The sequence below is a fragment of the Sphaerodactylus townsendi genome, linkage group LG03, assembly GCF_021028975.2.
Source record: "Sphaerodactylus townsendi isolate TG3544 linkage group LG03, MPM_Stown_v2.3, whole genome shotgun sequence".
NCBI lineage: Eukaryota > Metazoa > Chordata > Lepidosauria > Squamata > Sphaerodactylidae > Sphaerodactylus > Sphaerodactylus townsendi.
In genome coordinates, this window is record NC_059427.1 from 73,632,053 (window position 1) to 73,654,362 (window position 22,310).

A 22,310-nucleotide genomic window follows, 5' to 3' on the forward strand; every position below is an offset into this window, starting at 1 on the left:
GGTGACTGTGAGAGCTGTTACAGAATGGTCCTTAGCTGGTGGTAATATGAATCTCCCGTGGGAAGGGCAGCTGATTCCCAGGAAGGATCTCTTTTGGGGGATAATAATAGATGCAAGTGGCAGTGGGGTTTGGCACAAATTGCAGCCTACCTTTATTGCACACAACAGAATCTTAGCTGCTTGGCTGGGGTTTGCCTCCCAAGTCTTGCAGAAGCATATGTACATTAGGTGAGCAGCAGAAAATGGGATGGCAATAGGTTTGTATGATGGGGACAGGACATCCAGGATGCCAATGATCATGACATCCTTCAGTTTGGGAGGGCACAAACATTGTGCAGACATCCACTGGCACAAGGAAAAAAAATGTTCACCTACCAGGATGCCATGTGCCACTGAGTTTACATTAACACCCAAATGCCTATACCAGTGGTGGTGAACCTATGGCACGCCAATTGACCATCCTGGCAGAGGCTGATGGGAATTGTAGTTCATGAAATCTGGAGTGCAATAGGTTCGCCACCACTGGCCTATACACAGGCACAGTCTGAGTGTGTTTTTAGCTCCTTTCCAGTTCTGCATATTCTGGGGTATATGAGTGGTCATTTATGCCAGCATCACACACTATTATGTGTACATATGATTTGGGCATGCTTTTTCTTTGTGTGGGTATGTACATTTGTGCCAAGGTGTTCAGATGCATGCCTACGTGCACATCTGAGAGTGTGTTTCTCACAGTTGGTGAGTGGGCAGCATGCACTGAAATGGTCTGGCAGCTGCAGGGCTGGTCGATCTGAGGAAGGGCTCTTGAATCATGCAGCCGAGCTGCCACAACGAGCCGAGCCGTTTGCTTCCAGCTTAGCTTAAAATAGCAACAGCTGAAGAAGAAATGAGGCCAGCGCAGCCAGACAGGAGCAGGCGCTGAGCTCTGTTCTGCAGGGGGAGGAGGGGATTTGTTCAGCATCCCCCTCCTTCCTGGCCTTTGGACAGCTCTTGCTCTGGGAAGGGATCGGCTGTACTGGCCAGTCACTGCTTGCATCTGCTGCAAACTGAAGATGAGTCCAGCTCCCCACAGCCTCCTCGGGCAACGGAGCCAAGGGTTATGGATCCCGCACCTGTAGTCTCAAGGAGCCTTCACTGGAGAATGGGAGACTGAAATGGCTGAGTGTACTTCATGGGGCCAGCTGCTTCCAAATTAGCTGGAATTTGTAAGAAGTCAAAATGGTGTATGAAGATCGCTCCCACACATCGAAACAGGGGCAAGCCAGGCAGATGCCATTTGTCATCATCCTTAAGCGCATGGAACAGAAAAACCTGAATGATACTTGGTTCCCCATCCAATTGTAACAGTGCTGCATCAGGAATATCAGCTGTCCAACTTCTCCCTGTCATGCAGCCATTTGGGACCAGGAGCTGACAACAATAACTGAAGGCGATTTTACATCTGCAGGTAGAACAGAATCAGATCTGAAACACATAAAAAAAATCTGGTCCAAGTGAATCAGGGCTTCAGACAGTCTTGGCAGAATGGATCTGCATTAGCCCAGAATCTCCTGCTATAGTCCCTAGGTTAGTCCTGAAATGTAGTTTTGGCAAGCCCCAAGAATGGGCTGGGCAGTCCAGGGAGACTTTATGAACTCCCAACCTATTCATGTGTTGTTAGGAAACAAACATCTTCTGGCCTGAAATACGTTTATGAAATGTTTTGGAAAGCAGGCCTATCTTCCTCTGATCTATATATATAAAAATCTAACTGTGCGTTTGTTCCTCACGCTCTAACGCCGAAACGGCTGGACCGATTGCTCCCAAATTTTGACACGACGTGGCTTCCCATTGCGGGCAGGTTTTGCGACCTTCACCGGGCTCACAGGTCACACTGGAGCCCAGTAAAACGCAAGTTTCCCCAAACCCACGGTGGACCAATGAGGGGCCGCCGTACCGGGGAGGGTGTGTGGCTTGGCCACGATCGCCACGGCGTGCGTGCTCATGCCATGCGAACCTGCCTGCTGCTGGAAGCGCCCGCAACACACAGGGACAGGAAGGAGGAGCGTTCCAAGCCACGCCGTGGGAACAAGCCGGTATGCCTCTTCCCTTCCTCCTCCCTTCCGTGTGTGGCTCCACACAGTAAGCCACAGCAAAGCGTGGCCAGGTCCGCTAGTTATGTATAAAATTCTGAAAGCACTCAAAGGATCACTGAGCCACAGAGAGTGTCCAGCACAGACCCAGGAGTGGGAAAGAATACTGGATCACAACAGAAAGATGGTGTGGGCAAAGCTCCAATAGGATATTAAGCAGAATCAAGAAAAGGCTCAATAACACTTGTAAGGTATTATTAGCACCTTATAGTTCCAGGGCCAAATCCTGCCCCTTATGTTTTCTGTAGGACCAAAGTATTTGTGTGTGCACTGGATCAACTAGCAGCCCCCCTTCAGGAGACAGATAAAATTCTGATCCTTCACTTGTTCCTCAAAGTGGTCCTGGTGAAGCTAAGTAAACTAGTCAATGGTTACTAGGGCTATGGAACATGTTATGCCCGCCCAGTCCTGCTCTTTGTCACCCAGCATAGGAAATGTTCTGTTAACCAAATAACTAGCTATTTTTTATTTGAATGACTATGAAACTCATTGCAATGATTTTATGTTATATTTATTGGGTAGTTTGGTCCACAGCTGGAGCTTGCGGGCATATGGGTATCCTGGGGGTTTTCAGAGAAGACATAGTGGGAGGACAATGTCAGCCATGACTGATCTGCCCATCTTTCCTCTGCAGCCGGAGGAGGTTGGTCAGGAAGCTGTGGAGGAGCCACTGATAGAGCCACTGTTGGAACCTGAGGGTGAGAATTATGAAGAGCCACCACAGGTCAGTTGGGAAGAGCTGAAGCAGTCTGGTGGGGATATGAGGGTAGGAGATTCTGGGAGACAAAGGACCTTTGATCATCATTCTTTGAGGGCAGAGGGTTGTATCCAGCAAGCACTTGTGCAAAGACCGAGGGTGTTCCCCACTGTCTTCTGATCACAGGCATTATGCCTGAGGTTTCTGGACCTGTATGGAGCAGCAGCCAAACAGATCAGTGGGAAGAGGCAGGAAGGGCACTTTCAGAAAAGCAGCTGTTCATCCACTGCTTTAAAAAAAAATCTGTACAGAATGATGTGGCCTGTCATTTCCCAGTCTCTCTCCTGCCCTAATAGAACAACTTTTTTGAGCCTGTGGGCAGTTTTGGAATTCTGATGCAGGAGGGGAAGGCACAACTGCAAAATGGCTGCCACAGAAGGAGGAGCCAGCCACACAGAGGAAGCCCAGATCAGGGCAGAAGAGGCATCATTTAAATATACATTGGTAAAGGGATGACAGAGAATAAAACAAACATTCCACTGCCACTGGCTATTGGCTACGCACATTTTCATGTGCGTAGCCAATGGCAAATCTGAGGGAATCTTGGGCAAAAGTCCTACCTGGCCCGCTCACTTTCTAAAAACACTTGGTGGGTGCCAAGTAAAGTGTTGGTGGGCAACATGGGGATGTTGGTGGGCAACATGGGGATCAAATTGGGGATCCTTGGACATGGACATATCTCCCCAAGACAGTGCCCAGGGCAAGCTCAGGTGCTGCGCCCCCCACTCCCTCCACAGCTGCCCCTCACTGCCGTCTCTACATGGAGATTGGGCGTGGGACTGGCCCCACAGGGGCCTGTTTGAGCCTGGCCTTAGCCACGCTCAGACTGCAGCTGACTGCTCTGGAGCCTCTAGGTTTATACTGTTGGCTCTGCCCCCCAAGCTCCATCTCTGGTCAGGTGGAGTCAACAATATAAAGCTAGAGGGATAGAGAGCAGCTGGCTTCAGTCTGAGCTCAGCTGATGCCTGGCTTGGATCTAGCTCTAACCTGCAGGCTGAAGCTTAAAGCTGGTCCCAAGCCGGGTTCAAATGGGCCCTTGCTGTTCCCATCTACATGTGGAGATGGGGGTGGGCCAAGCCCGGCTGGCCCCATTTGCAATCTCCACATAGAGATTGCAAATGGGGCAGCCTTCAACTACACTCATGAATGGAGAGTTCCCAACTGCGCCCACAGTTGGTGGGGGTGGGGGTGGGATCATGACTGCAAAATGTGCCCCCCCAAGAGTCACGCCTGGGGCTCGAGACCTCCTCTTCCCCACCACATACTCCACTCCTTGGGCAAGGGTATGTGATAGAGACAGCCCAGTGGCTTTAGCTGTTGCTCTCTGGCTGATTATAGACAAAGGTCAAGCCTCCTTGTTGCTCCCCCTGGATTTATTTGCCACTTTTGATAGAGCTTATCAAGATATTTGGAGGCAAAGTAGGTACCAGGATGTGTTTTGGATTGGTTTAAAGTGTTCCTTGCAGGCTGGACCCACAGGGTTGCCACTAGAGACTAGTCACCATCAGTGCAGGATTTGTCCTTTGGGGTTTGTCAGAGTGTAGTCTCTTATCGCCTGCTGTTCAATCCCTATGTAAAGCTCCTAGGATAAGCTATTCAGAAATTTGGAATAGAATGCCATCAATACACCAATGACAGCCAGCTCTCTACCCAGATCTCCTGGTGATATGATAGAGATCTTGAGCCACTGCTGACTGCTGTGGTTATATGGCTAAGCGTGAACAAACTGAAACAGAATCCTGACAAGACTGAAGCAGTTTTGGCTAAGAAGCCTGACATGGAAGGACATTGTGGTTCCTATCTTTAGTGGCGTTCAGATGACTTGGTTAGGAACCTAGGACTTAAACTGTATCAGCATTACTGTTGGGAAAGCAAGTTAATCCAAAAATAATGCTTCCAACTTAGTTTAGCACAGAAGATGGCTGTCTGAGGGATTCTATCTAGGTGATTGAGTTACATTTCCAGAATCGGGCAACTGCTTAAAACAACAAATTGCTGCTGCTAGAAAGGTATATGTAACCAGCCTGCAATATGTATCCACCACCATCTGTGCATTCTTTCCTTGATCTTTACTTTATAGCTTCACATGCATGTAGACCACTGGGCTTCCCCTGGTACTCCTGTCCCACATTAAACTACTGCAATGTCCTCTAAATGGGTCCATCCTTGGAGTCATTTCAGAGAATCCAGTTTTGCTCATCTAAGCTGGGCCATTTATGGTTACCACCCTGCAAATGGGCAAGATCAGCAATTGCCCATACATATGCATTCTCTGTTGTAGCCCCCCACTGTGGGGAATTACTTGCCAAAGAAAGTCAGGAAGACTCCCACGCTTCTGTTGTCCTGCAAACAATGTAAAACAGAATTGTTTAGGAGGACATTTTTATAAAGTTAATAAGGACTATATGAAATAGTTTAGGAAGATGTTTTAATAAAAGGAGTAGCACTGGGGACTCTTCTACTGCATACAATATGTATTAGTAGTTTGCTGTATGCATTATCCTTCTCCCTTATATTGTCTTCTACTTATGTACTGACATGTTCTACGTTGTTTAATGTATCGTGTCTTAATGCTTTTTTATCTGATTCAAGTGTATAATTCTATTCCAATTGTATTGTTTATTAGACATCATATCTGATTGATTACCTGGACTCAGACCATGCAATCTGCTTTGAGTGTCAGTGAGAAAGAACTATAAATTAAAAAAATAAAGCTATGCCTCCTCCTCAGTTCAGCCCACCTATCCATCTGCTATTACTCCATGCTGTTCCTCCAGCCTCAGAAATCAATTTTCCCAGGGCTGGAAGGGATTGCCAACTGGAGAAGAAAGCAGGGAAGATCCATGACAGTCACTGCCATTTACTGACTGACAGCTGGATGCAACCAAGAGCCATTCATGTTCTGAGAGCAGCTGATTAAAGGCAGGCTCAAGAGATGCCTAAGTAGGCAAAAGTGTGGAATAAGGCTTGGGCAGACTACTCTCTGGGAGGTCCCAGTGAGAATTCGGGGATATTTTAAACAGTTTCTCTGGACATGGAAGCGAATGGACTGTATCTGCATTCTTGTACTTGGATGCATATATTGAACAGCCCTGAGAAAGGCCAGTTGCGTGAGCTTTTGAGAGAAAACAATGAAATGTGGTGATTGATGAAACTAGTGTAGTCACCCTATTAGAAAAAGGGGTTGTCTGTTTTTTTAAGCGAGGACTCTGGTTGAATGAACTCAGGTGCTGTGTCTCATATTAGCTGTCCCAGCATTTCCCATGTAACCTCTGCCTGAGATATGTTTGGCCTGTGTCCTTCTTTCTTCTCATGCCCAATGCAATTTGTTTCCTTCCAGGAAGAATATCAGGAATACGAGCCAGAAGCATAATGGCCATCCCTGTTCCCGACACTTCCACCAGCAGCACAACAATAATGACCTTCCCCTTCCCAACCCTTCTCCGCCTCTCCAAAGGAAAGCTTTGAGGCAGATGGTGATGGAGAGAAGCCCCCCACAACCCATCCTGCCATGAGTTCTTCCTCCAGTTCTGCTCCAAGGGACCTCATTGGGATCTGTGTTTTATGTATCGTGGTCTTTAGCATTAAGAGAAAAACAAACAATTCTGAAGACAAACCCTGACCGCAGCGGTTTGTGTGTGCGAGTGTGTGTGTGTGTGTGTGTGTGTGTGTGTGCGTGTGCGCACGCATTTGTGAGCCTGGCCTTACTGCCCTGTCTCCCTCCCAGCACAGTAAGGCCAGGCTTCCTGTGTCTGTAAGAAGCATGTTGTATCTTCTCCGTTTTTAAGCAGCGCATTCCATCATCTTGGCTGGGACCCCATGCTGGGCCTGCTGTACATTTGCTTGCACGTGAAATCATGCCGACTCCACTCCATTGCCATTGGTGGAACTTTTTTTATATCTCTGAATGGATTGTTTATGCCTTTGTGATCTCCCCATTTCCTGACCCCCCTGGTCTTGTAAAAGAGACTCCCTAATTTGACGGTGCAGAAGTCGTGTCTGTGTATCCCAAACAAAAGGAATACCTTCCCTTTCCTGCCCCCAGCGCTCTGTGTTGTGACTGTGGCATGGATATATACCTCCCACTGTCGCTATGTGTGCAATCCTGGGGCAGCTGCCAGTGACACAGCTGCCCCTGTGTCCATGAATAAAGCCAACTCTTGTCTGTAGCTGCTTGTCTGCCTCCACGTTGTTCACGAGTCAAGATGGGAGCAGTTGCCTTGCTTTGTGCTATGAATAAGGTGGCTTTTATAGGCCTGCCATCCTGCAGCTATTGGAGCTTTTCAGGGGTCTGACACAGTAGAACTGGTATTTCCTAGAGGAAACAAGTGATACAGCTTCCAGAAATGCAAGCAGATACAGCACCGCCCTCGGCTAGGGGGCAGCCAGAAGAAAGACTGCTTTACTCAGCACAGAATCAGGCGGTTCAACAGGGCACCACTGCATGACAAGTTGCATCCTTTAAAGACAGGAAGCCATACAACTAAGGTAATTAAGAACTGGGTCTTCTGAAACTCCATTAATAAATTTTATTGTTTTGTGGTGTTGTGAGCTGCTCTAAGCCTGCTGCAACAGGGGAGAGCAGGATAAAAATCTAATAATAATAATAATCGGCACCCTGGGCGCCATTCCGAAAACACTAGGGCGGCACTTGAAACATCTTCAAATCGACAGAATTAACATCCATCAGATTCAAAAGGCAGCCCTGCTGGGATCCGCATGAATACTATGAGGCTGGAATTGTAATGAAAGGCCAACAACCGGCTAAAGAACTGGCAGCTGTGATATTAAACAAAATTAAATAATAATAATACATTAAGGAGATGGCTATGCAATACAGACCAGTTCACATCCAGTCTGCATGCACCCAATAGTGGCATGATATTAGTGACATAGGTATAGATTTTTTTATGGAGGGTTGGGGGTGGTGCCACACCCCCACCCACCCATGGGGGTGTGGCCATGCTTCCCCAAGCCCTGCCCCTGGCCTCAGTGCTTCTAAAAGCAGCTTTCCGAGGCCAGGGACAGCAGACTGCCCTGCCCCCCCCCCGCCCGCACCCCCTCCCCCAGGCTGGGCTCGCAGTCGGCAGTCTCTTCTGCCCTTCCCTCCGGGCAGAGGCGTACTTGGGGAAAATCTGAGTTTTGAGCCCCACCCCTGCTGGAATCCACCCACAAACAGCATCACTTTCAATGGTGTTTAAACTAGGGAGCCTATATGCCATTAAAGGTATTCGAAATCGAACTAGGGAGCCCAGATTCTCCTTTTAAATCCATCTTAAAGGGAGAATCTGGGGTCCCCAGTTAAAACAACATTGAAAGTGATGCTGTTTTGGGATGGATTCTCCCCCACCCTGAAACAGCATCACTTTCAATGTTTAAACTGGGGACCTCAGATTCTCCCTTTATATCCATGCCAAAGGGGGTGGATTTAAAAGGAGAATCTGGGGAAATTTGGGGGATGCCTGCTGTCAGGGGTGCATTTGTTAAGCTAGCAGCACCAAAATTTCAGGGTACCTTTAGGAGACGCTCCTGATGATACCACCCAGGTTTGGTGAAGTTTGGTTCTGTAAAAAGCTGTGCAAGAAAAAATAAATTCTGTATTCCAAGTTTCTTCATCTGAAGTTTTGACCAGAATCTGGTTGCGGTCAATGTATCCCCTTGAAGTGTCAGGTAAATCAGATTTTACCTAAGCTCTTGGCTAGGGCCAACTGTGCAGTCTAGCAGCCTGTAACCAAGTCCCAGATCAGTTTTCATTACTTATTTATGATTCTTCCTTCACAGGCTTTGCAGAATCCTATTGGATTCCTACCCGCTTTAGTGATTGCTTATCCCTGCTTAACTGCTAAGGCAACTGTTGCTACAAGAAGTGATTGAAAGACAGCGCCAATCAGTTTTCAACTGACTGTGCTCTACTACACACGACTAGTAATTTGTTCAATCCATATCCAATACCATGTACTATTCAATAGGAGCTAAAATTGGTATCAGACTCGCTGCAATACCCCTCACCACTAGCAGAGGCTTTCTGAATGTGCATTTTCAAGCCCTTAAACTTTGTCTATATTTCTGATTTTGCATATAGCTACCTATATAGCAATCTAAATTTTTATCAGTGCTTTCACACCTTCTAGTACTCTAAATATGGCCTGGGTTTCTTAACATACAGCTGTCAAGTTGTTTAATGTATACATTACCAGCCTGAGAAGACTGAAACACATCTTCATTTTGTTTAGAACAGTAGCTTTATGTTAGACTTTTTCCAGTTTTCTCAAATCATACTGATAAAGAAATTTGTTACTATCAATATATCTTAATTCTCAACATGGTCCCATCTGCAGATACTTAAGTCTGGATACTAGAAACAGGGACAGATGAAACAGATCTTTCTACGAACCTGAGAAAAGCCCCAGATTTGCAAGAAAATCCAAAGTCTAAAGAAAAGATAAAAGGAACACCTGTAGAAACAGATGTCCTCAGTGGCTGTTACTAGGCAACCACAACAGTATTTAAACCTTGGTTGCTGTCAATAAAAGGTGAGGGAAGGCCCTTTCAAAGGCTTTTAAAGGAAGGCTTACTCAGGCCAAGCCTGGTAGCAGCCGCTGAGCACCTTTTTACTAGGTGACTTGTATGACTTAATGAGGCTTGGTTGCTTGTAGAGAAGAAGAAGAAGAGTTTTGGATTTATATCCCACCTTTCTCTCCTGTAAGGAGACTCAAGGTGGCTTACAAGCTCCTTTCCTTCCTCTTCCCGCAACAGACATCTTGTGAGGTTGGTGGGGCTGAGAGAGTTCCGAAGAACTGTGACTAGCCCAAAGTCACCATGCAGGAGTGCAGCAGGGGTGTAGGGGGAGAAAATGGCTCCAGAGGCAAAATGGTGCCCAGGCACCCCTTGCCCCCACATGGTCCAGTCCCTGCAGCCTTACTCCCCTGCCCCTGCCCCCCACTTACCTTTTTCTGCTGGCTGAAAACAGCTATCTGTCTGCTGAAAACAGGCCAGGCTGGTGGGGTGGGTCCAGGCCTGGTGGGGGGAGGGGACAGGGGCAATTTTCTGCCGCCACCAGCGTGGGCCCGGTGCACGGCACAATCCTTCCCCCTTCTAGCTACACATCTGGAGTGCAGGAACACATCTGGTTCACCAGATTAGAATCCACCTGCTCTTAACCACTACACCACGCTGGTTCTCCCATTGTACCCATTAGCCACCTCGCAAGAGCCATTATAGTTACTAGAGATTCCTAGTAGGATCTGGGAGGCCTAGGTTCAAATCCCCTGTCTGCTGCGGATGCTCACGGGGCGACTTTGGGTCAGCCTAACACTCTCAGCCTACTAACCTATCTCATAGGATTGTTGTGGGGATAAAATGGAGATGAAGAGAATGATGTAGGTGTCTTTGGGTTCTCATTGCAGAGAAAAGAAAGGTGTAAATGAAGTAAATAACAAATATAGCCAAAGATAAGGAGGCTGGGTTTCTTTGGTGAGTGGGAAGTTATGAAGGAAGCAGGGAAAGGGGTGGATATGGGGCCTGCCAAGAGGATGGAAAGAGTGTGGGAAGGGGATACAGGGAAAAGTGAGGTGCCTCCTGCAAGTCTTTGCAGATTTCCCACCACACAGCTGAGCCAGGCTCAGCCAGTATTGCACAAATTGGCCAGATTTTTTGCAAGGGAGTGGGAATTGGAGTGAGCTAAAGGCAGATAAAGGTAGGTTGACTGATGAGCAGGAAGGAGAGAAGGCAGCAATAGAGGAGGAGGCATCATGGGACTTTCAGAGAAGGGAAAGATAAAATAGGGGCGGGGGAGAAAAATGGGTTCCCTGCTTGTTAATATAGCTAATTCTTGACATGGCCAAATCTGTGCATGCTTGTATCCAGAGATTGCAGCCATGAATGTACAGAACGGATCTTTCTGCAAACCTGAAAAAGTTCCAGGTTTGCAGAAAAATATGAAAAATAATTTGTTGGGGTTAAAACTTGTCAAAATAATAGAAACAGCACTATAGCTTTAAGAAAGAAATGCCCCAAGGCAGTCACAGCAGTAGTGCCAGCCTTCAAATCTAGTCTTATGTCAGTAAAAGGCAGGGTGATGGCCCTTCCCAAGGCTGCTTTTGTCTTTGAGAACAGACGCATCAGAGCCAAGTCTGACAACTACTGGTGACTAGGAACCACATGACTTCCATGACTTATCCAGGTCCAGCTGCTTGCTACTGTTCAACAGCTACTTCATGAAAGCTACAAGCTATTGCCACCAATGTGAAAGTTACCTATTGTATTTCATTTCTTCATTCCACGACTGCTGGTGGTTTTTCCAGTTTACTAATGATTTTGTAACACTGGCCAAAACCTTTAGTAAGGAAGAAGAGTGAGTACTACTTTTGTGAGGGAAAATTAGAACGAGAGTAGTACTGTTGTGAAAGAAAATTAGAACGATCGGCCCCACCACAATGCCTTTGGCAAGGATCAGGAAAACTGGAATGTGATCCAAGGTCAGTAATGAATTGTTTTAAATAGTGTGACCAGGAGAGTGACACATTTACTTTAGGAATGCAGAGTCCTGTGAGAAATCTACCATTTAGATTTCATTTAGTGGCCATTAATCTTTCCAGACCTGGGACCCAACTGTAATGCCCATGCAGCACCATGTGATTGACAGAGTTGCAAAGGGCATTACAGGAAGTCACAAAGCAGCAGAAACATCACAAGAAGAATCAGAATTGTAACTGCATAGGTGGGAAGCGGGGGTGTGGCGCCCCACTACAGTCATGCATACAGCATGGGAAATCTGTACAGGGGAAGAGAAAAAAGGTGTAAGAGAGCTATTTGTGGAGAAGGGAATTCTTTGAACTAGCCAGGGCTAAAAGGTACTCAACTTAGTACCCTGAGGATCCTTTCACTATGTGCACATATACAAGGAGATGCACGCTAGTGATCAATTCTTAAGTAATATAAATCAAATTAATATTTTTTTAAAAAAATCACACAAACATGTATAGGGTTTTTGAATGTTCCCTAGACTCCTACTGATATTTTGCAACTGTCTTCCAACATTGTTCCAAAGGTATGTTTTTCCGAAGAACAAATTAATTGCTAATAAATGTCTAAACCATGATTATTAGAACAGGATTGTCTTGACCTTTTCCTATCCTGCATACATAGCCACCCTACTGATCTAGTCCAAAGAGAATGCTACACTCCTGTTGAAAGCTCAGACTGTAACAGTAATCCATAGGTAGTGTTCCACCACATCCACTCCCATTATTTAGAATTGTGTGTGTACCACTGCTCTTACACAGCCGATCAGGAGACACTAGCTTGAGGGCATTATCTCAGTTAAGCTCAGCAGTTCTGGTACAGCTGGAATTTCTGGCTTCTCATGGACAACGAATGTCCACAAGAGCCAACTATTAGAGTGGGAGGAAAGACCAACAGTGAGAAAATATCCAAATGATTACATGATTTAATTGTACCATGCAGCACCTCTAAGTAGAGTGCTAACTGCGGTGAGCAGTCATGACCTGGAAGAGCATATATTTGTACCAAAATACAAATATAGGTTAATTTAGGAATTATACAGTATACTGCTTACATGCCAAAAGGGTGACTTCATAATGGAAATCCATCATTATCACTGGCTTCCACAGCAAGAACAGATTTACATAGATCAGTAGCTCTGCTATCTCTGCACTTAATATGCAGGTACATATTTCTCAGAAGCCACTTTCCAGATGTCACATTTCTATCTCTAGGTCTACTGTTACCTCAGTAGCTTTTTAAATTCTACAGGATTTCTATAACATCTGATGGGATGTTGGGATAAAATACAGCTGGAGAAGGACTTCTTAGCGTGTAGCTTGTTTAAAAAGCAGATTTCCAAGCAAACAAAACTTGAGTTGTATTCTAGCCTAGTCTCAAATTTAGAGTACAGTTTATTTCACCCTTTGGCTTAAAGAAATTTTATATTCATCTGTCACTAATTACTCTCATAACTTAATCCATTAGGTTCAATCTGGCCATGCTGGCAGGGGCTGATGGGAATTGTAGTCCATAACATCTGGAGTGCCAAAGGTTCGCCACCATGGGAGGTCAAGGGGTTCAGGAATTCTGGCAGGCAGATGCACTAGGAACAGGGGTCTCGAGGTGTCAAACAGGGAACCAGATGAGAGAAGCATCACACACACTTGTACTTAGGCAGAGCTCAGCCCAAGAAAGGGCTTAAGTAAGACACCCCTGCTCATGGGGCCAGGCTCCTGCAGCGACTTAGTCCTCTTCAGATGCAGATGTCTCTAACTCAGAGTCTTCTGTCATACTAAGCAGCAATATTCTCCTTTTACACTGTAGCTGCAGCCTGTCTTTGTCTCATTCAGGCAGCTGGCTTGTTACTTACCTGGTCTGAGGCTCCTAATGGCTCTCCCAGCTGCATGGCATCAAGCTCTGCCTCAATGGCAGGGAAGGGCTTGGAGCTGCCTCTGCCTTGGCTTGCAGGGAAGGGCGTGGAGATGGCTCTGTTGCCTGCATCTTCTTGCAAGCAGCCAGTTCTGAATCTGTCTCCAGGCTCCACTTCTGCGTTATTGTCAGCTGGGGACTGGCTCATGATACAGATGAACAAACCAACCAACCCATTCAGACCACAATCAGAACAGGAATGTCTTAGCTAATGGAACCTGTATTCATGGACTATGTGAAGAGGCAGCCTATCAGCTTTATGGTTGGAAGAAACAGAATTTTAGTATGCAGAGTCAACATGCAAAACTAATACTGGATTTTCAAGTACTATACAAACGTGATTGCATTCCGCTCTCTCCTTTAGCTGCTTATTCAAAAACAAGCTGGAGAAAAGAATCAAGGTGTTGATTCAATTCGTTATTCTTATTTCCTGATGTGTTATGCTTGTGGCTTCATTATTGAAATCTATTGTAACGCAAATAAAAGATGTGGTGTATAAACTTTCATTTAGCCCAGATCTTGAAACCTTTACAGTCAAAGTAATAACATTCTGTAATTGGGTGTTAAAGGTTTAATTTGATATATATAAAACTTGCTTAATTCTAAAGTGTTTAACATTATGCTGTATAAAGAACTGACACATATATAGACAATAATCCTGAAAATTGTTTAAGGGGTTAAACGAATAACTATTGCATTAGGCTATATAACCCCCTTGAACCTGCTCAAGGTCAGACTGCAGACCTATGCTATGATATGTAAGCAAAATAGTCCAGTTACTGCTAATTTCTTACAGTTAAATTATCAAAGAATCTTCTAAAATAATACTTTAATCTTTCTAAAAGACTTTTTCAGTTTTAGGTTCCAGAAATTTTTAATTTACCAGGATCAGGAAATAACAATGAAGAATTTAATCAAGACCTTGATTCTTTTCTTCTGCTTGCTACTGCTGGTATGGTCCGTACTTTTTCCTGGTTATTCAAAAACAAGAGTAGGAACTATCTAACATTCTGCATGGAAGCTACCTGGAGAAGAAAGTTATGAAAACAAACTTTTAACTTAAATAAAGCATTATGAATTAAAACCTGGCTTTTCAGACCCACCCCTATGTTCCAAAATAGCATAGATGTTTTCCATCTCCAGAAGTGTCTTTGCATTGAAATACATAATTCATCAGAATTTTTTTCTCAAGCAAAAACAGAGCAGATCAGGACTGTATTTCAAGACAGCAGGCAATGGACCTGCTTGATATGACAGCTCATGTCTACAAGGAGCACCATATCTACTTATACAGCCCAATCCAGATGTGGGAGGAGTTCTGCAGCATCTGGGGACTACATGGTGAAGACAGCACTATGCTACCTCCAAAGGGGTTTGGGGCAGCATAGAAATGAGGGAAATTGAAAAACCCACCTCCTGCCCAATTAATTCTATAGGCTAAACAGGTTGACACCACACTTTCCAATGGTGCAGGTCTGTGGTCATGAAGGGAGGCGTTCTTAGGTTAGAAGCCTGATAGGAGTTGACAAAAGTCGGCTCTACCGCCAGGAACACCCTGGTCCACCTCCTTCCCTGCTGCCATGCCTGCATAACTTCCAAATGGTGGCTCCTTCTGGGTTGGAGTGCTGTGGAACTGTGCGGCACCTGCCTGCTGGCATCTTTGCTCTCTCCACAGCAGGATAGGCAAACATGGTGATGTGAGCCTGCGCTGCTCCCACGGGCCATTCCCCACCTCATCTGGGTTGGGTCCGTAAGGTTTTACAGATAACACAACATCGTGCATGCTGACATCCAAACAGTTCACCGCTTTTTTGTAGCTGATAGGTCTCCTCCTAAACAAGATGAGAACAGTGGTAAGTTCCAGTCCATTAAAGCCATTCTTCTATCTAAACCATACAGGAGACCCCTGGATTCAGACTTCAGCAAAGTATTGAAAAGCTTCTTAACAACTGCCATGTAGCATTCCCAAAACAGACCAACAGCAGGCACACAGAGCCTCCTCATGCACTGTCATTTGCACTGCTGGCTGCATTGTCTTTCTGGGATGATTTCTGCTGCATGACTGAGCAGCAAAGGCAGGGTGACAGCAAATTACATTTCTTCCCAACCCTCTAAATGGCAAGGAGGGACACATGTCACCAGAAGCAGTGGTTATTTTCCAGTGATGTATTTACTGAATCTCCTGGAAAGTATTCTTCTTCCAGATTCACTAAAGAAACAGCAAACATAAACATGCACAGAACACCTAGTAGACGTGCCGCCAACAAAATAGGCCTCAGGCTGCTGAAACCTGACATCATTTGTGTAAATCTGCAGACAAACAGAATAGTAAACAACAAGTTCCTCTCAGAGGGTTAACACATACATTGACACCAAGGTCTCCACTAATCAGTCAATTTTATATTCACTTCTCCAACATGCAGTGGATGTAATGGAAAGATTCCAGTGACAAAAACTGCTCCTATATCGGTCTCAAAAGACGTGCTGATTCACAAAATTATTTTTACACAACAGGGTAACTTCTTTGTAGCCCTCTCACAGGAAAACTATAGACAGCCTAGTGTTTTCTGAACATGCTTGACACATGGTCCAATCATAGGCCAACGCAAGTTAAATTAATTGTGGGGGGAGGGGGAGAATCAAGCCTGCCCTACAATATTCTTCTTTGAGATTTAAAGTGAGAAATGCACGAAAACTTCAACTGGATCTTTAGAACACTGTGACAGCACATGATACTGCTTCTAGACAAATCCTCCACTGGCATCTGCAACCCTAATTCAGCAGGCATAATGATAAAATAGCCAAGTCCGCCAATCAAGCCTCTTTGTCAGACTCATAGACACTGGCATAATGCCCATTGGGCAAGGTGGGCAGCTGCCCAGGGCATCACCTTGTGGGGGGCATCAAAATGCTGGGTTCGTTTTTGGGTATTTTAGTGGTTTTCCATTTTTGGCCTGCAGGGGGCGCAGTTTTTAGGCTAGCGGCACCAGAATTTCAGCGTATCACCAGGAGACTGTCCTTATGCTACCTCCCAAGTTTGGTGAGGTTTGGTTCAGGGAATCCAAAGTTATGGACTCCCAAAGGGGGTGCCCCTATCCCCCATTGTTTCCAATGGGAGCTAATAGGAGATTGGGGGCTACAGTTTTGAGGGTCCATAACTTTGGCCCCCCTGGAAACAAACTGCATAAGAAATTGAGCAAAGGGTATCGATAGGGCAGTCTCCTGACTCTTCTTCTAGAGAAGTTTTGAGACACAATTGCTTTTAGAAATGTGCCCTTTACAGCCTGCAACCCCCATTGACAGCCAATGCAGAAAACTCAATGCAGAACAAAAGATTCTTGGGCAAATTTCTGGGATGTTCACTGCAGGAGGTGCATTTTGGATGTATCGGCACCAAAATTTCAGGGAGGTATCATCTGGAGATGATGGCACCCCCAAACTTGGTGCAGTTTGGTTCCAGGGGCCCCAAAGTTATGGACCCCTCAAAACTGTAGCCCCCCCATCTCCTAGTATGGCTCCCATTGGAAACAATGGGGGGGAGGAGCACACCCTTTGGGAGTCCATAACTTTGGACTCCTTGAACCAAACCTCACATGAAACTTGGGGAGTAGCATAAGGACAGTCTCCTGGTGATATGCTGAGATTTTGGGTGCTGATATGTCTAAAAATGCACGCCCCTGAAGGCACAATATCCTGGTGCAAAAAAGAAATTTGGTTAGAGTGGTGGAGCCATGGGGGGGGGGGGGGGCATCCAACTCAGGTTTTGCCCAGGGCTACAGTTTGCCCAGGGCTGCCTCATTACACCCCTGCTCATAGATTCATAGAGTTGGAAGAGACCATAAGGGCCATCAAGTCCAACCCCCTGCCATGCATGAACACACAATTGAACACGCAACCTTGACACATGGTCATCCAGACTCTGTTTAAAAACGTCCAAAGAAAGAGACTTCACTATACTCCGAGGCAGTGTATTCCACTGTTGAACAGCCTTCACTGTCAGGAAGTTCTTCCTAATGTTTAGGTGGAATCTCTTTTCCTGTACCTTGAATCCGTTACTCCTTGTTCTAGTCTCTGGAGTAGCAGAAAACAAGCTTCCTCCTTCTTCAACATGATATCCTTTCAAATATTTAAACATGGCTATCATGTCACCCTTTAACCTTCCATTCTCCAGACTAAATATATCTAGTTCTCTAAGTTTTTCCTTGTATGGCACAGATTCCAGATCTTTTACCATTTTGGTCGCCCTCTGACATTCCAGCTTGTCAATATTCTTCTTGAATTGCGGTACCCAGAACTGGACATAGTATTCCAGGTGAGGACTGACCAATGGAAATAGAGAGGTACTATTGTGTCACTTAGCAAAGAACTGATGCTGTGGCTGCAGGCAGCACAATCATTCAATAAAGATGCTGAAGCTCATGTATCAAAGGCTGAGCTCTTATTTTCAACCATTCTGCTCCAATCACAATGTTCCTTCTGCATGGTACCTGTAATGATCTGTAAGTCAGAGCTGGAACTGTACCATTAGCGAGTGGTCAGGATATTGCTTAAAGCCGTGGGCACCACTGCATAGACTCCTTGCAAAGAATTCTTCAATGCATTCTGTATCTGAGAGGAGGAGATAAAAACTGCTGTGAAGAAGTCCTTTGACAGTCTTTGGGACCCAGGCTGCAGCCAAAGGGTTACACCAATTCTGCAGATACGTTCTGCCATGAGTTAAAGCAATTATTATTTCCCCAACCTAGATTCAGGTAATAGGAAACAGGACACGTTCAGCACATTGGATCATCATGGTCACAATTCACTACAGAGTATCCTGAAAAATGTAGTGTGTGGGAGGGTCAATCAGCCTTCATTTAAAGCAGTCCCAGCAAGATGCTGCTGCACAGCAGTACAGAAAGGGCATGCAAATTAAGTGAATGTGGGATCTAACAACGGCGTGTGGGATATGGTGAAAAGGGTATTTTGATAGCGTGGAGCAATGTTCTGCCCTGAGGCCCAAACCCTGTTCGACACTAGAAGATGATACACCTGATCTCTGTGGTAGCATTTTGACTCACGGCCTCAAAACATGCTCATGTTCTCCTTTCAGGTTCAAAGAAGCTGAGAGATGGGAGATGCGGAGGAGAACAGAGGGACTCTTCAAGGGGAGTGCCAGAATAGTTGAAAAGAGCACTGTAGTGGTGGTGGTATAGATCTTCACATTTTATATGCAAGTATAATATTTTAAAGCTATGCACCAGGAGATATATAAACCAGATTTTTTAAAAGTACAGGAGAAAGGAAATAAAGTCTATTGACAACTAGGACCCTTATGGCAGAGACGGGATGAAGTGAAAAAGAGCTTAAGGTGCTGCTGGGACACCTTTCATTTGGGGAGCGCTACTGCAAGCAAGAGCACCTGAATACAGAGATTAGGGATGTGTATTGTATAGTCTAACATTTGAAAAAATATTATCTGAGGGGACTATATTGCAGGAAAGGACTGCATGTTGATGCAGCAGCCTGCACTGAAATTTGTCCCTTCTACCTTTGTGACATGGGATAAATTTTATCATGAAGGGACAAGCCCTTGTTTTTCTTTTTCTCTCAACCAATGCCTTCCTGTCCGTCAGTCCAACTGCAGTAAGGATCGAGGCCACTTTCACAGGAAAGTTGGAGGCACCATATCTACAGCTACAGTTCAGGAACCAACTAAATTATTTGGGCAAAAGTTAGGGTAACTGCAATATGAGCATAGACTTGAAATAATCGAAGGGTCCAAGGAAAATTTCCAAATTAATGCAGTGGATCACAGCCACACAAAATAAAACGATTGGTAAGAGACAATATATGAATGATATTGATGGTGACTGATAGATGCTTACTTTCAGCCATTATACTGTACAGTCCATCAAATAATCACCATCCCTAGGTTGTTGGCACCACCTACAGGTCTACTAAAAGAACAGCTCTTAGAGCAAACATGGCTAATGCTCTATACTAGGGGAAGCTGCAAACAGGAAAGGGTGGAGTGAGACACAAAGGGCAAAAGCTCCCAGGAGACCACAGCGACATCTCATGGGCCTGGTTTTTCACTGTAATGTTTTCTGTTCTCTACATAACACACACTTTTGCCCATCAGCCAATGGAGATAAGTGGCCTCAATATGAGACCACTTGATTCACTCAATAAGCTTTTAAAAGGAGCCCGCTTTATATGCCATTAATGCAGCAATTCCTTTGGTCTGAGCCCAAAACAGGAACTTAATAAAGGAGATTCATGATCCTCAAAGCATACATTCCAAACAGCATGGTTTGATGAGAATGGAGTAGCTGTACTGCTGTAGTAGTGAGAACTGAGATTGTTCTATAAGACAGTGAGAGCTTGATCTGATATCCCAAACATATTGAATAAGTAGAGAGATACCTACTTTGTCTGAATGTTTCATGGCACTGGGCCCCTTTCCCCCTTGAGTCTCCATGCAGTTGCTGTTATTTCATGGTCTTGAATACACAATTTCTCCTCTGGGGCTCCTTGCAGGGGAAGAAAATCTCAAGGAAGGTTCAAAGCAGCTTACAAACTCCTTCCCTTCCTCTCCGCTCAACAGATACCCTGTGAAGTAAATGGGTCTCAGAGAACTGTGACTAGCCCAAGATCACCCAGCAGGCTTCATGTGGAAGAAAAGGGAAATAAATCTGGTTCACCAAATAAGAGTCCACCGTTCTTAACCATTACACCTTACCAACTCACTGACTCCAGATGGTGTATAGGCAGTGGTGGGATTCAATTTAACAACTGGTTCCGATGGTGGGATTCAAATAATTTAACAGCTGGTTGTTTACAAGCATCATTTTAACAACTGGTTCTGCTGAAGTGGTGTGAACCTGCTGAGTCCCACCACTGTGTATAGGACTGTGCTCTCTTACAAATATTTATATATTGCATTCGCTGCCCTATTGCTGGGCAGTCTTTGAGTCAGTGGACTAAGAACTATGAAACTCACTAGGAAAGTCACCACAGAAATGTAGCTCCAAGGCAGCGGGGGGCACAATGCACCAGGCGCCTTGCGCCCTGTGGGGCATGTGAGAGTGTTCCACGTGGGCATGGGGGGAGGCATTCAGAAGGACAGAGGTGGAGGAAACTGGAGTGCACTGGGCCACACATAAGTCTCCATGCAGTTGCTGTTATTTTATGCTTGCAGAATCCTACTTATACAGCCCTGTGCTAGAAAAAAAAAAGAAGGGGAGGATGGAAATATAATTAACTAAATAAAATATAAGCTGGGGTTTGAGGGAAATCTGCAGGGTGAGGCATCAATTTGGAAACTCAAGCTGTTGAGACCCTAATAGAGAATTTAGCCGCTAACTTTTATGAACCCCCTTTGCAAACTATTTTGGGGATTTGTGAGTGTGCCCTCCTTCTGTTCTAGATGCACATGAAGAATTTATCCCTTTTGGGTTGCAGTTTTGCTGGATCAAAACTGAACAAGAAACCAATCTTGGCAAATGTGCTCTTCTGAAGACTTAGCCAGTACTCTACAGCAGAGATAAAGTTTAAGGTGGCCTTTAAAGCACAGCTTGGCCAAAGGCTTTTTCTTTGTTTTTAACTGTGTTACTCTGTACTTGTTCATAACATATATTCATTAAAAATACATCAAGAATGTTATGCATATTAAAAACATAACAGTCTGATTGCCAAGGATTTTTCTGACTTTATTGCATTGTAGAATGGAATATGCCCTAGAAATTGTCATCTCATGTAGCTTCACTTGAAACCAGGGAGGGGCCCTAGAGACTCATAGGCAGAGAAACACTGGAAGAAAAAGGACTGGGTATGGTAAGGACAGAGCCGAACCAGTGCTTTACTGCAATCCTGGCCTGGAACTCTGTCATGGGGACCACAGAGATTTCACCATTAGTCTTTCCAGACTCTGCTACCCTGACATCAGGAGGCGATAGAGTCATGCTGATATTTGAAGGTGAAGGCCCCACAGTTGACATGGTTCAGATTCAAAGAAAGAGATAGTCACACCTCCTGGATTTATGTACAAATCCTGCAAGAAGGAAGAAGTGGTTGTTATAGTTCCCTGGGGCAAGATCATAAGGTTATGGCTATCAATTCAGAGAAATCTGCATCTTCTGTGTCAGCACTTCCTTCCAGCAACCCCTTTCTTGCAGAAACACAGCCTCAGCACAACAGCAATGTATATTATTTTATTTAGATAGTAGCTCTGCATTTCTGCTTTGGACAAATCCCAAATTAGGAGAATTAAGAACTGCTAGTTCTGCCACATTGCTTCCCAATGCAAGAGAAAGGGAAGGGATGAAACTGTCCAGCTGGCAGGTGCAGACCCCCCCCCCCCCGTGCAAGTACCTGTCAAAAGTACAACAAACTTGCCCTTTCTACATCCATCACAGCCTGGAAAACCCACAACAACCAGTTTATCTGTTCTGTTTCTGTTTTGTACTTCAGCAAGTTGTTATATATTCTTTACATCAAATGTTATTTCTGCAAAGTAATCTCTTTTTCAAAGTTTGGCATTTCACATAATACTCCTCTCTGTAGTTTTAATTTTCTAGACGCCAACTGAAAAATATCAACCATTGTATTCTCTTGCCCTCCTCCTTTATCTCTTGACATGATTTAATTTTCCCTTGCTTATTGGTCATTTCCTTGTAAAGTATATTATCATTCTTTTTCAGTGTTTCTTTATCACAATAAGCTTCTATGTGAGATTTTAAAGGTGAAGTTGGGACACTGAGTCATAAATACATTTTTCCCAGATTTCAAAAAGTCCTTTTCTTATCACATGGGAGTCTTTTCATTGGCTTTTCCCCTCCATAAATGTATACCCATTGTTAAAGCTGCTGTTTCTAATTTTATAAGTCTCTGAAAAGGGTTTTGTATACCATCAGAAATTCACACAAGTCCTGCTGCTATCCCCGCCCTCCTCTAAGTGACAGCTGTTCAAATACTTGAAGAGAGCAATCATGTCCCCCCTCACT

General features: G+C 44.9%; 1 protein-coding gene across 1 annotated transcript in view; it reads left to right on the top strand.

Moving 5' to 3' along the window:
* Positions 1–7,058, top strand: part of SNCB (synuclein beta) — a 33,621-nt gene extending 26,563 nt beyond the window's left edge. Inside the window, exons 5-6 of the mRNA XM_048488059.1 lie at positions 2,767–2,856; positions 6,230–7,058. Coding sequence (XP_048344016.1) covers positions 2,767–2,856; positions 6,230–6,262 — 123 coding nt within the window. The 3' untranslated portion in view covers positions 6,263–7,058. The remainder of the gene's footprint in view (positions 1–2,766; positions 2,857–6,229) is intronic.
* The last annotated feature ends 15,252 nt before the right edge of the window (positions 7,059–22,310 follow it).